This window comes from Bolinopsis microptera, chromosome 5 (genome assembly GCF_026151205.1).
Source record: "Bolinopsis microptera isolate Bmic1 chromosome 5, MBARI_Bmic_1.0, whole genome shotgun sequence".
In the NCBI taxonomy this organism is placed as follows: domain Eukaryota; kingdom Metazoa; phylum Ctenophora; class Tentaculata; order Lobata; family Bolinopsidae; genus Bolinopsis; species Bolinopsis microptera.
In genome coordinates this window covers 3,084,396-3,101,116 of record NC_087076.1, presented here as the reverse complement: position 1 = coordinate 3,101,116, position 16,721 = coordinate 3,084,396, and the positions used below count along the sequence as shown (strand labels likewise).

At 40.5% G+C, this 16,721-nt stretch overlaps 1 protein-coding gene across 4 annotated transcripts in view; it reads right to left on the bottom strand.

The window, feature by feature from the left end:
• LOC134814658 (transducin-like enhancer protein 1) overlaps positions 1-16,446 on the bottom strand; it is a 34,519-nt gene extending 18,073 nt beyond the window's left edge. For 2 of the 4 annotated variants that reach the window (XM_063822818.1, XM_063822821.1), the window contains exons 1-10: positions 16,257-16,446; positions 15,792-15,904; positions 15,087-15,173; positions 14,125-14,202; positions 13,066-13,110; positions 10,449-10,511; positions 9,292-9,366; positions 3,097-3,282; positions 1,271-1,469; positions 995-1,069 (exon numbers count right to left, since the gene is read on the bottom strand). In XM_063822818.1, the coding sequence (XP_063678888.1) occupies positions 995-1,069; positions 1,271-1,469; positions 3,097-3,282; positions 9,292-9,366; positions 10,449-10,511; positions 13,066-13,110; positions 14,125-14,202; positions 15,087-15,092 (727 nt within the window). In that variant the 5' untranslated portion in view covers positions 15,093-15,173; positions 15,792-15,904; positions 16,257-16,446. The remainder of the gene's footprint in view (positions 1-994; positions 1,070-1,270; positions 1,470-3,096; positions 3,283-9,291; positions 9,367-10,448; positions 10,512-13,065; positions 13,111-14,124; positions 14,203-15,086; positions 15,174-15,791; positions 15,905-16,256) is intronic. The other 2 variants (XM_063822819.1, XM_063822822.1) reach the window with 1 other exon arrangement.
• Positions 16,447-16,721: the final 275 nt, after the last annotated feature.

Below are 16,721 nucleotides of genomic sequence, written 5' to 3'. Positions count from 1 at the left end.
ACGAGGCCCTCGTAACAGCATGTCAACTTACTGCCTCCCTTCCTCTAGCCTGCTCCTAGAGAGCTTGTCAGAGTACTCAACATCAGTTAGAGACACTCGGATGTGCGATAAATTTACTCTAAATTAATCAATCTCTCGGAGTTGAATTAGGAGCATTGTTTTAGCTAGTTAAAGTGGATCGTAACATAAAATGGAAGGAAGGGCTGGGACGCTGGAGTCTTTGAGGCGAGAAAGTTCTACAATCTCACAATCTGTTGGGGTAGGAGCAATGAGCATAAACCAGCAGGTGGTAGTGAATATTATATATTGTGAAATATGGGAGAGTTTATAATAGAGGGAGTGTTTATAAAATTCAGTTTAAATGGTTGAGGTCAGAGGTTTAATTAAGAGCTTCGAGCTTTTTAAGGGGGTCAAATTATGACTGTTAAATGGATCGCGAATTAATGTTGATTAAATTTAGGAGAGGTGACTCGGGTAAAAATACCAAAATATTTTAATGAAATACTGCAGATATTATATATTAATCGCTATCTTGAGGCGTTGTGGACATTACTTAGCAGATTATAAAGTTACAATTCACCATTTGTAAGCAGAGCGAGAAGTTGTTGTCCTTAATGTGCTTGCAACTTCTTTAATGTTATTTCAACAAATAGTGGCAAAATCTACCAAGATCACGCTGATAAAATTAACAGGACAGAAAACAAGACTTTCTTTGATAAGGAATACCAAAATGGATGCAGACATAGAATGAAGCTATTTGATCATTTAAAAGGAGCCTCTAATAAATATACAAGGTTGTGATAAGGTTATGAAAAGTTCATGACAATATTATGATAAATCCATGGTGGAATTATAAAGAGTGGTAACAAGCAAGAGGGGAGATGCGATGCGGCGTTCCAAGTTTATTGTTGTTGCTCCAAATCGCAGACACTCAAGAATTTTCAAAGATTCATTCATTGAGGAGGGAATGTTAAGGAATTGTAAGATGACTGACCGGGTTGAGAGACGGAGTCTGTTTGGTAATGTATCGTGCTGTTGGACCTGCTAGCGGTCCTTGATATGAGGCCCGCTGAAAACACACCAGTAAAGACAATATTGACACGGTTAACATGGTTAACATGGATATTAGCCTCTTTTAACACGTTTTTTTGCATGCTCCATGACATGTTAAAAATGTTAAAAACAAAATCACCGAACAGGTGAATGAAGAGTGCTGTTAACTTAATGCTCGATTCAAATATCGACCCAACGGATCTCTTAGTTGACTCACCCATCTCAATTCCCTGAGGTTTATGTACCTCTGTGGGTCTGTCCCTCTTCACACTCGGCAAGGGACTCAGTCCGCTCGTGGGCATCTGCTGTGCTTGAGACTTGAAGTAGGCGTCAAGTAGTGCGCTGTTGTGAGAGGAGTTACCGTTTGATTTTATCACCGGTTTAAACATCCGACCTTCGTCTTCTCGCTTGATTTGCTGAGTTAGAAAAATATTAGTGGAGGAAATTGAGAGTTATAGGGGTGATCTGGAAGTGTGAATGGGAAATGTGGAGGCTTATTTTATACCCTTACTTCTCAGCAATAGCAAGATATAGTGTGGAATATTTGCCGCCATTATAGAAAGTCCAACATTGAAAGTTTGGTAATGGTTCGTATTCATGCCAGGTGCAGGTCACCACGAGTATTATTAGACCCAAAGCAGTTCGTTAACAGTTGATCGATCCTCAACTCCTTCGTCAAATCCACGTCCCATCGTTAACAGTGTATTGTATAAAATCTCGACAAATTTTGTGCGGTTTGACCACCTGCTTTGCCGTGAGTGCGTTGTCGTTCGTCTTCAGCAATTCACAAAGTTTACAAATAGAGCTGTGTTGCATCATGAAACTTAGCAGGGGTCCGCAAATCTGGGCCGGCAGGACGATAATTGCAAATTCTTACTTGTTAGACGAGATATAATAGAGGGGGTTAATGTAAAACTGCTAGGTCTTGTTAACTCTATTCATTAGGATAACACAGGCTTGATCTGTTTCACACTGTTTGAGGAGGCTACCTCGTGTAACACTGCATTTAACAGAACTAAGGGATTCCATTAACCACCTCCCTCACCCGTGACTAATAACCAATTGCATATTTCGGCTGATGGCGGGCCATGTAAACCCATTTACAGGCTGACAGACGATTATCATTTTCTGGGAGACGTCGGTACCATGGTCACATGCTAACTGAGCACCACAGTTAACCACATCACGTGGTTGTGCTCCTAATACCTAGCCTCTTCTTCGTAAAAACTCCTAAAGTTAAGACTCAGAAAAGTTAGTTGCGGCTGACTTAACATATCATCGAATTGCTGGTTCACCTGGCCCACGAAAATTTCTCACCGGATTAAAATCGCGGTGGTAAAATAGGGCGGAACTGAGGGTCATGAGCCTTGGGCTGTGAGCTAGACAGATAATGAACGTAATGATGAAAATGAGCAGGTGTTGAAGCAATCAGTCACGTGACCTAACCATCAACTCGTAATGAGATAGTCGCCAGCTGCCAGTTAGAGACTCAGAGACGAGCCTTCTCCACCGGCCCGGCTAACTGGGGCTCCATATACCGTGTTACATAGTATGAAATAGCAAGGTACCAGTTCGACCCAGCAGATGGTTTCACGCTCCGGAGCCTGGCATTCAATCACGTGACCTAGCCAGCAGCTCAAATGAAATGCCTGCATTGTTATCGACACGCTTAAATCAGTCGCCAAAAAGAGAGAAATCAATCACCGGGGAGTGCTACATTATAGCGTATCGTGGTCCGTGTGTGGGGCATACTCCGACCTGGATATTCTTTTATCCATACCCTTATTATCCAAGATTCGATAAGAACCTTCAAGTAGATTTCCTTGTTAAGAAGAATCATGCCCGTCACTCACCGCAGTCCATTAATAAATCAACCGGAAAGTTGACGACAAAAATACCTTCTCTGTCAGAATTTAATTAAATACAAGTTTAACTTAGGACCGACTGGCACAAGATGATCGAGACCTGACTAAGAGTTGGAGGGAAAAAACAGACTGATGAATTGTGGTCATAAAAGCACTAGGTCTAACAAGCGGAACATACCGACATTAGAGAGGCAGTGGCTGCTTCCTTGTCCTTATCTCCGAGTGAGAGACGAGGCTGCCCCTCCAGCAGGTTGGAGAGTACGAGAAGGTTGTTACTGGCGTTAGAGCTGGGAATGTTGAGGTGGGTAGGGTGTGGGAGGGAGAGAGGGTTACCTGATAGTCCGTGGGTTCCATGCTCGTTCGCCTGGGAGATAAACACTGTGTTAGTGAAATAGAAAACGTGGAATTGTTTTTTTTTCACTCAACCGCTGCCCGGGCTAATTTCTTGCTTTTACTGGGATTTTACTGGATTAATTTCCTGTAGTAATTTTAAGAAATATGCCGTCAGGAACTGGTCGATATTTTGCGGCTATTTCAAGATAGATATAATATGAAACCAAGTTCATATCGTGGTGTGATAAAAAACTAAGTTGATGTCCTAGAAGTTGATATAATTATCAGTCAAAAAATACTTTATAAATATCCGGAGAATTAAGTGATATCTTACGATTATGGTAAGATACGTTACGACACTAAGTAGATAGCAAGGTTTTGTGGCGGTACAAACATTTTCAGGAACAGTACATGAACGACACGTATCCCTGTACACTGTATAGTGTATACATATTACATAGTTCAAATAATCCCGACCAGGCCCCTTCTGTGTACCCAGCCTAAAACCTACGGGCCCAAATAATAATTTACGGGCCCGAATGATAACTGGATCCACAAGATAAAACACAAGGAAGTATCCTATTTCTAATAATATGTAACAAAAGCTTTTATAAAGCTTTTGATGTAGTTACTGATTTGAGGATGGGTATCTAGAGATGTTATATTTGGCAACCAAGCTCCTGTAATAGCCGCGGGAGGTATGTGATTAATACTGGGATTTAGCGAGGGTTCTAAGGATTGACACGGCTCAGACTTTGTGAACAGTGTTAAAACCTAGGTTCTATCACGAGAAACTGGGTACTAACTTAGATGTCAGGGTAAATGGACCAGACTTGCCACACACTGTCGGGTAGACTGTAAGCTCGCCCCAGACTGCATTATAGCATATCAGCTCATTTCAATAAAGCGGATGTAAGTTTTCGGAGTGTTCCCCGTTGACACAACTAGGTCCAGCCGCCGGGCTGAAACAGCGATGAATCACGCTATAATATATAACATGGCAAAACGCAGGACATGTTTAAATATAATATAGACAATTAGCGTTTACAATTGGCCTTGTCATGCGGCATTCCGCGAATTGCTAAATACTTAGTAAGGCGGGTTAAAAAGAATCTGCACTTCAGCACCCCCATGGTAAGCAGCAGGAGGGTGAGAGAGAGAGAGAGAGAGAGAGAGAGAGTGACACGATGCAAATACCATCGCACACCACAATTCCTCCTCCTCATCAACACCTACCACCCTCCTCACCCTCACTTCCATCACAACCACTCAAACCTTGTCTCCAAACCACCCCACAACACTAGATAGGGCAAGTAGGTGATCAGTAGAGTCGTGCACATGATGTACACTTGTAATGCTCCTACACACGTCTATCAGCACCTTCAGTTGCCCTCACTTTGTGAGTGATAGTGGAGAGGGGGAGACAGGGAGAGAGGCTGGAGAGGGGTAGACTGAGGAGGGGAGGCGGTATAGAAGGGAGAGAGAGAGGTGGTAGAGGGAAGAGAAGGGAGGGTGGGAGAAAGGGAGATGAGAAAAGGAAATAAGGAAAGTGGAGAAAGGACAGAGTGAGGAGGTGGACTTGGAGGGGGAGGTGGAGAGAAAAGAGAGAGAAAGATAAAGAGAGATAGAGAGAGATGGAGAAAGATAGAGAGAGAGAGTGAGAGAGAGAGAGAGACAGAGAGACAGAGAGAGAGAGAGAGAGAGAGAGAGAGAGAGAGAGAGAGAGAGAGAGAGAGAGAGAGAGAGAGAGAGAGAGAGAGAGAGAGAGAGATGCTGGCAGCTAGTTACAGTACCTCTCAGCGACACATAACACCCCTACTATTTGTTAACATGTTTATAGGATGGTGGTGACAGGGCGCTAGCATAGTGTGAGCAATCAACACCACCTCTCAACTCTACCTCCCAGTTCCCCTCTCTCTCTCTCTCTATCTTGTGCACTCACCTCCTTCAAGCGCCGCGCTTGCAGTGCACTGCGCGCTTTAAACCAACATACAATGTCAGCCTCACTCACCCTTATTAACTTGGCACAGCCTAGAGGTCGCACTATAGTGCACAAACAGTTCAGCCTAACGATAATTCAGTGCTGATATGTCCTCGAGATACGATATACTGCACTCATCACAAGTAATCGTTATAAGCCAGCAACTGTGCTGAGCAGAGTTATTAACTCGCTCCAACTTGGACCAGTAAATCGTTTCAACAATTAGTATAAACTGTCCGCCGATGAAAGCTACCATTTGCGACTTGTAACTCTTTGCCACAATATACACGACTATATATATCAGCCTGGTCTACAATTCCGACTTGTCAGTAGATTATAACATGTTATCAGGGTATACCTGGCTCTAGAATTATAACCGGAAATATTTCTCGTATAACCGGGAATATTAGGCATATCACTGGGAATATAACCTCTATATTTATAACCGGGAATAATACGCATATTAACCTAATAACCTGGGATATACCCGGCTATGTTCTATAACCAGGAATATATTAATGTCCTAGATCAATGTGCTTTACAAGTTCCAAACGTACACCGAACCATCCTAATAGCGCGGCGCTGCTTGCTGCACGTGAGAGACGCTCAACCCAGACTACGTTATATACCCCACATTATAATGGACCCCACATTTTATATAATCATCTCCTCAACCAACGCCTATAAAATTAAAATCACCATCATTATTATTATACCCACGATTATCAAGTCGAAACTTATTAGTATTACACCCGTACCCCTACCAAACCCGGCCCAACGGTTTATCACACAGCAGGTTGCCAGGCACGTTCTAGTGGAGGAATAAAACAGGGGGATAATTCAGCGGTAGAGCCGGTCTAGCAGGGGTAGACCACAATGGCAGATAAATTATATCCGCATTATAAACCCATTATATAATTGAATAATATTGTGGGTAATTACGCCGTACTGAAGCAGGCAGCTGTTTACCTGTAACACGCGTGTACAACTGTTATTTGACTATTAGTCGTATCTTGGCGGGGCCGGGATTTTTGGGGATTTCAGAGCCAATAATAGTCAATAGTAGCATGTTTATCCCCCTCCTTCCTCCCTCCCTTCCCTTGGCACATGGCCTCTAGGAATACTAATGATGCTTGTAACGTTACCAGATAATCATGTATTGGCTGGAAGAGGCTGTGTAACATCAGTACTTGTATCTAATCTGTATCTACATTGTATCTCAAGTATAACGATATATCAAGCTGGTGTCTACAGTTGAAGTGGAACTAGATACCCTAACTACTGATAATTTGCTAAGTTTTATAAGCTTTTAAGAAGCCCATATCGTGCTGTAACTTTTCTTCTTCTTCTTCTGATATTCTAGCCGATATCTTAACCGGGCTAAAACTACACTCTAGAAATAAATAATAATATTTAATTGTTACCTTGACTCTACAAATTAGCAAATTAATTTAACGAGCTCATCAAGAAAGTCACGGTGCCGCCAGCTCATCCCATCATTAAATCATTAGTACATATCTAATTAATTACCACCAAAATTTGACATTTAATTGTAGATCCGAACCAAACGAAGTTTCTCCCTCCAATACACGAGCTCGATATTTACAATTACATATCTCCCGAAATTAACAAGGTCCAATTAGAAGCCAAGATTAGGGTTAAGGCAGAAGACCGCTGGATCCAGGCACAGGTACACGGTGCTTAATGCTATGTCGGTAAACCACAGTCTAGATCCTTTACAGCGTCAGTACTCATCTAGACATATCAATCATATCTCGTCAAAATGCCTGTACTCGTCTTAGTACTCTGAGTTCACAACCAGTGGGTTGCCAGTGCTTGAGAGCCAGTAGGTTAGCATTATAATGGAGGAGAGTGTACGGTGAGTCTAATATACGGTGAGTGTGGAGAAAGAGGAGAGAGATCAGTAATAAGAAACTGTCATCACATTTAAAACCCATATCAGCACCTAGTTATGCTAACCTCCTCACTATACAGCTATACAGAGGAGGGTGAAGCTACCCGGTAGAGTACTCGCCTAATTCATCCTAATCTGCAGCGGTAATGTCACAAACATACCCAGTGTTAGGTAGATGTGGTAGGGAGAAAATATTCGTTAGCAGGGAGGTCAAGGCTCCCGCGTCTTCAGGACTAAACAATGCAGAGTGACAAAAGTTTAAGATATCTGTGTCTATTGCGCAAGGAGTGTGAAGCCGTTTTTGTTTTCACCAGTAAAATATTCTCCTAGGACCGCATCTTTCTTTACCTTTAGAAGCTGTGAAACTTTGGACATGGTGTATTTAATCATTAATGATATCTGCGTTTACTGGTTTTAAGGCTGTAGAGGAAAATGAACATAAGTTCTACTATTTTCTTGACAATTCTCAAACTATTAAATCCGAAACCCAGTTTGAATGGCTACAGATTATGAGTGCTTTCAGCCCGTATGTCGCAATGTTTGTGTGACCCTGAAGCTTTCTGACTGCCAAGTGTGGTCTACACAGCGGACAACATCTCTAGTACCTCCAACCACAATTGCCTTCCAATTAGCAGATCTCTGTTAGGTGGCAGTGCCGTATCTCACAAGAAACCTACCATTTCTAGCAAGCCCTGTACTTTAAGGGACATATTGAAAATAACACTATAAAAAATTCATTGCAACCGTTTCTTAAGTGTTAAGTGGCGCGAGATTTGATCCATCTATATCTGGTAGCGAGAAGAAGTTTTGGGATCTACAGTCACGATATCACAAGTCTGTGCCATTCAGGGGGATATAGTGAGGATGGAAATTTAAATAGAAAAGTAGAAATGATATGTTGTAGAATGAACGTGGTATTTGAAGTAGGTACCAGACATCCATCATTATACGTTGGAGTGAAGATGAATACTCGGCTGTTTCTTGATAGTTTAAACGGCCGATCGGCGATGAAATGGAAAGCGTCTCAGTCATTAACTGCGATAACATTAAATTATTTATTTTTACTATCGGATAATTTAGTAATCGCAGTGGCCGGCACAGCAACTATCTAATCGACTCCATTTTAATATCTCATAACAAAATCTAGATCCACTATTACATGATGATCGCCCATAACCATGATAACATGGTTTAGATTACCCAGAATTGCGATGCTACTTACTTTAAAAGGCTGTCAAAACGGTGACTATTTAGCGACATTCCTCGTCAACGAAATTTAGGATTTATCACTTTTATTCTTGGTAGTAATGGTCGAGCAACCATTATCCGACTGAGCTAATTGCAAATTTAACTATTAGCACTGTAGATAATGAGTGCAACCATTGTAATGTTTGGAAGTGGTAAATATTGCTTAAGTTGACTTAGACGATACAACGATAAGTATCAAAAACGGATATTATATTTATAAACGTTTCCTATTAGTACATATTAAGAAGTCGAGATCTTGATATTCAACCGGAACCGCACCACAACTAAATATACACTTATGACTCACGGTATTTTACATTATATATATTATCTTATATATATTATCTAAAATATGATATATATATATTTTGGGTATTATTAAAGATACAAACTAGAATTCCCGTGGCGTCATGATTCAGAAATAGGGTACATCGTATTCTTTGAACGTAAGTTTTTACCTAACAAAAAACATCAATCTATAAGTGAAAACGTGATATCTTTTAGTTTTAAATTTAATCCCAAGTCGATATTTTGTTCCCTGAACGTGTAGATTCAGGTTAGAGATAAAGTCAAACTATTACAGCCCAGCCCAGCCCGTTCCGATTATAAACTATGAATTTGAAAGTACCCTAACTAAAAAGGGATTTACAGAAAGCAGAACTACTGCTAACCACAAAGTGTTGAAAAAGTGTTCTAACAGGTAAGTGAGAAGGGATTACGTAACGGAACGTGTTGAGCGTTTGTAGAGTTTGAAAACACTAAATTAGTCATTATTATGTCACCATATTTAGTGTAACCCACTGTGTGATATTGAGGTTATGTTTTCTGTGGTCATAAGAAGGATTATGTGGTGTTTGAACCAAGTTTGTATCGAATATTAAAGATGTTTTACTCACTGCAATAATAGTGTTGAGCTCGGCCATGGTGACCTGTTTAGCACGCTCCACCGCCTGCAGAGCTATCTGCTGTTGCTGAAATAAGATGGTTTGGTGTTGGAATCAATTTGGGACGGCAGAGTAAGAGAGTTAATGATTTTATTTAGAACCTGAATATATAGACGTAATTGAATTGTTTTCCCCCAGTTTTAAGGGTTGAGGTGAGTTGCGAGCTGCGAAGACTAAGTGTCGCCGGCCAGGTTTCACTTTAAAAGTGAGATCTGCTGAGTTTCATCCTACTAAATTGAAATGTCGCAAGAGATGAATCAATCCACCCTGTGTAATGAGGCATATATTAGAGTAGCACTTTCGTCAGGTGTTGATTATGAGATTTGAGCACACCTAATGCGAAACTAATCCATACAACTAATCCATACTTAGATTGAACTGAAATCAATACTGGCCCCCCATTTTGTTTTCTCACGGAGAACAAAGCCAACATTTTATAGTTGTCGTAAAGCATGCAGGACGGAGGCTAATATCAAACAAATAATGAAAATTGTCTGCCTAAATTACAATCTAGATGAGGGCTCATTAGCGACAGAGTATTAGAATTGAGGTCTAATAGCCCCGGTAGTCTGACTCAAGTATCGACATGGGACCCTGGGAAATCGGCAATCTCAACGCTCCGCTACCTCAGCTCCTACCCTCAGATCTCTCAACTAGTAATCCCAACTGTAAGTCAAGAAATATTCTCATTTCTCCTTTTATAACGCAATGGAATTCCGTAAATTTACACGAAATTAAATATTTAGGAGGTGCGACCAGATAATGATTAAAACTAGACTAAGGTGGAATGTCGATGTGTGTTCATGGCGGCGCAGCACTCTTAGTATCTAGAGCTCTTGTGTCAAATTAACAGTTGATAAGCTGACAGTAATCCCCAAAAACAAAACTCATTGAAGTATGCTAATGTGCGTCAGTGGAGTGCGCTATTGAAGTGCGCTCATGTGCGCTAACGATACCCCATAGTCGACGTAGATCCTGCCTCCTGGGTGTATGAATCTCAGCAAGTCTTTAAAAAATGACTTGTTAAGTGACCTTCAACAGATGTTAAACTTTAGAGGATTTCCTCGGATTTTATTTAAAATACCGAGAAAGCGCTGTCTCCCACTCACCTCCAAGGGTAGATACGGGATGGATTGCTGGATGATAAGACCTAGTCGTTTCGCTATCTCCATCTGAAAGGGAAAATGTTATTCGTAACATATTTTAAAGACAAGTTAACATGGTTAACCATACAAGTAGTTTGTAATCGGTCGCTCAATTTATGCAATTGTCTGAGAACTTGAAAGATATCTCGATGCTAAATTGCCCTGGTTGTTACAAATGAAGGTGTGATGTTGCGTTGTTGCCACCAGCACAGGTATTTGGCTTTGTTGCAGTATTAGCCTGTTCACAGTGCATACAAGGTAACTGAGTGTTACATTCTGGTAATTTTAGAAGCTGCGATTTTAGGAAAGGCGTAATTTTTAAATGTGGCCTCTTTAATCTTTTAAACTCTTTCCAAATCGGTACCTTAGTGGAAAGTAGAAAGTGATACTGTTGCACCTGTTTTAATGTAATAACCAGTCATGCAAAACCGTTGAAGAAGGAAAGTTCTAGTTCGCCGACTTAAGGAGAACTAAAAGTTCCATATTCCACATTCGTTCGAGAAATCGGGAAAATAAACGGAAAGTGAATTTGCCAAGCGTTTTGCTTGTCAGTTGTCATTCTTGAAATGGAGCTTACATAGAGTTTTAAATTTCCACTGTCTGCCTGATATCGATTTTAAGATTATGAAAATAATGAAGTTGTAGAATGTTTCCTTATCTCATCAGAAGTAATAGATCTTAATGAAAACTGAATAGCCTATTATTAGACTTTACTTTTCGAAAACTTTTTATCCTATTGTAAGCTTTTACATTGATAAATGGGATCAAGATTTCAGACCACCAGCTACTTCACTTTGCTATTGTATATATTTAATGTTTTAATGGCTACCATTAAACCTTTAGCTTTGTTCAGATTATAATTCAATAATGTGCACAATGAATTGAGTTGCTTATTAGCTAATGATGCCCATTCATCTGACAATAAAGCCAGTCAGATATTAGTCGCCGAACAGAGTGCCCAGCTCCCAGTTCTCTGCTCCATCGTATCATAAGGATATTTTTCATTAGAAACCATTTCGACCGTATATCACCAATTAGAGCGCAGCCGTGAATGACAAGCAACTGGTTCCCTGACGTGCTAGCTCACGGTAACTCACACTGCTAGCATGTTGTGAGGAGGTACCTGAGGTAACTAACAGCAAATATACGCAATAAACGTCTCACTCATGCAATTAGACCTTTTTTCGCTGAGCTCGAGGAGTGCTGCATTATAAATGTGGTGCTTACTTTTACGGGTGGTAATCTAGAAATTGCGTGTTAAGCTACATTGGGTGGGGCCTGCTTGGCAGGCAGGATAGCCGCTCTCTCTCTCTCTCTCTCTTCAGCTCGGTCCGACAAATAAATACAAATATGTGGTGGGGGGCACCATATTGAGAGCGGATATTGCAGATACACTAGAATGTAAGGGGGATGAAGCATGCATTAGCATACATTTATAAGGAGCAGGGGGTCGCCCTGACCCCTCTAATGGAACAGTGCTGAGTCACTACACTGGATTCAGAGCCTCTCCGTTACATCATGTCCCTACTGACAACTAGTCATTCTATCATCTATCGGACATTTTTTAAATATGTTAAACCACCAATTGATGACGCAAGATATAATCAATGATGATAATTTGGCAATCATGGTTTTGTGGTTGCTGTCTCCGAATAAAAACTAAATGGCATGGAGCTGAGGTGACATCATTCTGGGCGGATGCCAAATTTGATTTGGACTTGAGTTTTAATAAACTCTCAGACAAAATAAATTACTATTGTCTTATTCATAGTAGGCTGGCAACCCCACAACTTAACATTTTAACCACCCAATAAAGCCGAGTCATGCACCGGTGCTCCTTGATACACTATCTTGTGAAAACTCTGGTGTTCCAGTAGTAAATCAAGTTTTACCAGTAGCATAATAGCAAGGACGGCTCCCTATTCACTATTCAGCACGCCAATTCAATAACTATACTTGTAACTATAATAACTACCGTTATAAAAACCTTTACGACTGTAATCTTTAAAAGAGCCAGACACAAAGCATTAGTATGATAACATGATCCACGTTTTATTTTATACCGAGCTCCCAGCGAGCAAGGAGTCTATTTTCCCATCATGTTGACTCACGTTTAACTCTGTTTAAGAAGTTCAGCGTGTCCACGATTTAAGTTGCGTGCGATGTTTACGAAATGACATGCAGCTCAGTTTTAAAACGCTCTCGTGAAAAGTTGAAAACATTATCAGTTGTGATCTTCTACTTAACATCGAGTTTACGAGAATGAGATAAACTTGATGAGTTTTGAAGAAGTGCCATAATCAGTGATAATATCTTATTCATGTTGACGATGACGGAATGAAGAGTTCTAATATTAGAACAGCATGGAATTAGGGGTCAATTACAGCCGGACTACTGATCTGACAATGGTCGATATCACTAACATTACAATCTGTAACAAGTCCTATCATCGATATTAACGGTCTTAATGTAATTATTTCCACAACAACATAATTAACAGATCTCATTACATGAGAGACCCGCAGTGTGAATTTAATTTCCAGCAAACTATGTGTACAACTACATTTTCTCAACAACTTACATGTTTGTGCTTCTCCACGTTTAGACCGTAGCTCATCTCGTAATACTGAAAATAGAAATATTAGAATACTGGATAATGAAGAGCTACATAATATACCGAATGATAATTAAATTACCTCGTTTATGTAACAACTTTTACAAAAGATCCCCCGTAAACCCAGACGTTCTCCCTATTTTCTAATTCTCGCATATCCGATATAGATAGTTGATCCATTTAGGATTAATTTAAAAGTTCATGAGTTCACGAAATATTAATTAAATAGGTCATGAGTACAGCAGAGCTGGATAAATCTCGTGCGCTCACTTGAGCAGCCCAAGGTTTAAAAGTTGAAGAACTACGACGTCAACTTTAAATCAAGCTCATTCTGTGAAGGCCTCAGCAAATTTGTGACACAGCATTTTGCGTGAACAAAGCACCACAGTAAGGATACACACACAATATACGCTGTACACCACCCCTACACACGCACTCAATCACTCAACTCCACTATAAAGGTAATGAGTGTGCAATTACGTTACACTAAACTTCCGGCCCCCTCTCTCCGCCCGCCACTACCCTGTTAATATTTACACACACAGTACACACTTTATATTAACTAGTTACATTAAATAGGAGTACGGTGTAACGCTCCACTGATCTGACCTTTTTGTTGGCTGATTCAAAATGTTAGCTATATCATTGATCAAATATATTGAATATATTATTGTTTTAAAGATATTATGGTAAATTGTTAATATATGGCTTAATAAACATTACATTATATTGCATAATTGAAATTAAGATGTTGTGTGTGTTTTCTATTTTATTATTGTAACTTAAATATTATGCGTTACTGTAAACAAGATTGGTAATATTGACATAACAGATAAACTTGACAATAAGAAGCTAGAGGAGGTTTTCTTTTAGCCGTTACAAATATTCATCATGGCAGTGAACACACTAAAGTTATAATTACCACTTTTAAAATTCCAGCGCATATCAATCGCAGGCAAGATACAATTTATCAAATTTAGATAAATCCTAATTACCAACTTAGGTAATTATGAAATGTGCGCTCACCATAACTGCTTGTCTGTGTAGATCCTGTCTTTCTACCGAGTGTTTTTCTCGCTCCGCATTGAGTTGATGTATCTGAGCCTGAAACATGAAATCATATCAACAAACATGTCTACTACGTCTGAGTCAGGGGCCAATCCCTCAATTACAGTAAATATTGATGGACCGTTGAAGTTTAGTAACACTAATTCAACTTTCAACTGAACATCTGACAGGTTCACCAACATTGTTCTGATCAAATATGTTAATTAAAAGCTATGATTGTTGGCTGAAATCTGCAAAAATGCGACATGATACAGACGGTGTTGAAAGTCAGTTCATCAGAAAAAGTCACAATTTGTATAGCCGACGATATAGGGCGATATAGGCATGACGTGTTGAGCATAGCATGACGTGTTGAGCATGGCATGATGCCCACATACAGTCACCAAAGTATTAATATGAATTATCAGAAGGACCTTCCCTGTCCGCTCGTATCACTCCAACTCCAGTTACGAAGCTAATTCCTAAACCTATGAACAGCCTCATGCTACTGCAGCAACTAGCTGATAACTTTTATCTCTAGATACGGGAGCGAGGTACGGGCGCGCTCTGAAGGCAAGGAACTCTACTTTGAAATCCTTGTAACCAGAGCCTACTCCCTATACGGGCCTGTCCTTGCACGAAATCAGGGCTCTACATGTCCTGAATTGTCGAGGAGAAAGTTTTAAGCTTGGACACCTTCTTTTCACCAGCTCAGCAATTTCATTACATGTTTAAAGGATGTTTAAAGTTCCTCTGTCGGCCGGTGTTAAACGCCAGGAGGCTCCCTTTCTGCCGCGTGACACACTCCCCAACTCTCTCTTTCCTCACTTACAGCCCTCAAAAACACCGCTCATCTTACACTCACTCTCACTTTGTTTGTGATTTGATCCCTAATTAATCCAAATATTTTCTTTTAACAACATGTGTTAAAATCTGCTTACCTGCATAAAACTGAATTCCTCCTTGAGCCGCTCCAAGGTTTCTGGTATGACTGATTTGCCAAAGGAGGATGCATTGGTGCTGGGATTCTGAAAAATAGCAACAAATTAGATAACATTAGAGCGGACAACAGAGATATATATATATTTCATGGCTGGACTTCTACACAATAAAAGAAAGCGGTTGTGGATATATATATATATATCCACCCAGGGAACAATTATAAGCGAGCCATTTAACAAAACGACCTGAAGTTCGGGATGGCAATTAGTCGGAACATGCCAGAAAAAGAAGTGTCGTTAGCCAGGTGAGACGAACACAGTTTGGGTTTGTTAATTACAGTAGACACTAGTGAGCAAGGTGAGAGGAGGAGGTTGCGAGCCGACACCGACACTACTGTACAAAACAGACTAGTCACTTGCTCACTCGCCTGCTCTACCCTCTTCACATCACATTACACGACTGAGAACACATTAACAGTCGAGTCGGCGGAAAGCTAGGCTCGAGACTGTTCCGTGCGTTTGGAAACGTGCTCCCGAATACCACAAACAGATTCGGAGATGGCTATACGTACAGACGTGGTAATTGTAAAGGCCGAAAAGATAGATCAGGATCCTCCAGACATCAGTTATAGATACTTAACGTTGGGTAGACAAAGCGTGCAAAAATTTCACACAGACAAGACTAGTTGGAGTTATCGCACTTACGTTTGTACTGGTCTGTCGGTAGAGGGATTTGAGTTGTTCTGAAGTTAGTGAGGGATCTGAGCCGAGGTTGCTGAGAGAGGATTGTGATATTGCGCTCGCTAGTCCACTACCACCTGGAATATTATTAGCTTTATTAGACACACCAACCGAGTTGGGAAAATGGATACACAGTTGCAAGCATTATATTAATATAATGCATTATATTAAGATAATGGAGGTGGCTCCAACAGTCCAACATGGTACGCTATGTACCGTAATTATCCAAGGCAGCAACATTTGCGCACACCTCTGTGACTATGAGTAGATCGCATTATCTAATAAAGAAACATATAATTGTAACCATTTCATACTTTAACAGAAACTGTTCGGCCACTAGACGAAGCCACAACAAGAAAATAATCAGTGAAGTGTTAACAGTTCATACAATTCAGCAAATGGTGAGCCCCCAGTAGGAGGGAAATGTACCTAAACTACCGGCTGAGCCGAGGAGGGGCCATCCTTGGGACCTAGTGGCTGGGGTCAGCGAGGTGCTGAAGTTGTGTCCGGATCTGCTGAAAGCTATGGTTGCGACGTTCCTTGGGCTACTCAGCTATGTGTAAAATGTCCTTTCAAGAGGATGATTTCACGGGAGTAATCGCTCGCTTTCTTATCCACTAGTACAGTGTGAGGAGTTATCAAATTGAAACATTGAGATGATATAATCAATCTTTAAACCTAAGTATACTCATTACGGGCTTTGTTTACGATCTATTGTCGCGTTTCAAATGCCATGCGGCCCACACTTTTTACAGAGATCAAATAGAGACAAAGCGGAGAGACAACTAAACAAGACAACGACCACTACTAATCTTTCCAACAGAACGAAACACAGCTTGTCTACATATTGCAAACATATCCAAATTAAAATCGTTAATCAAAGCCACACTCTAC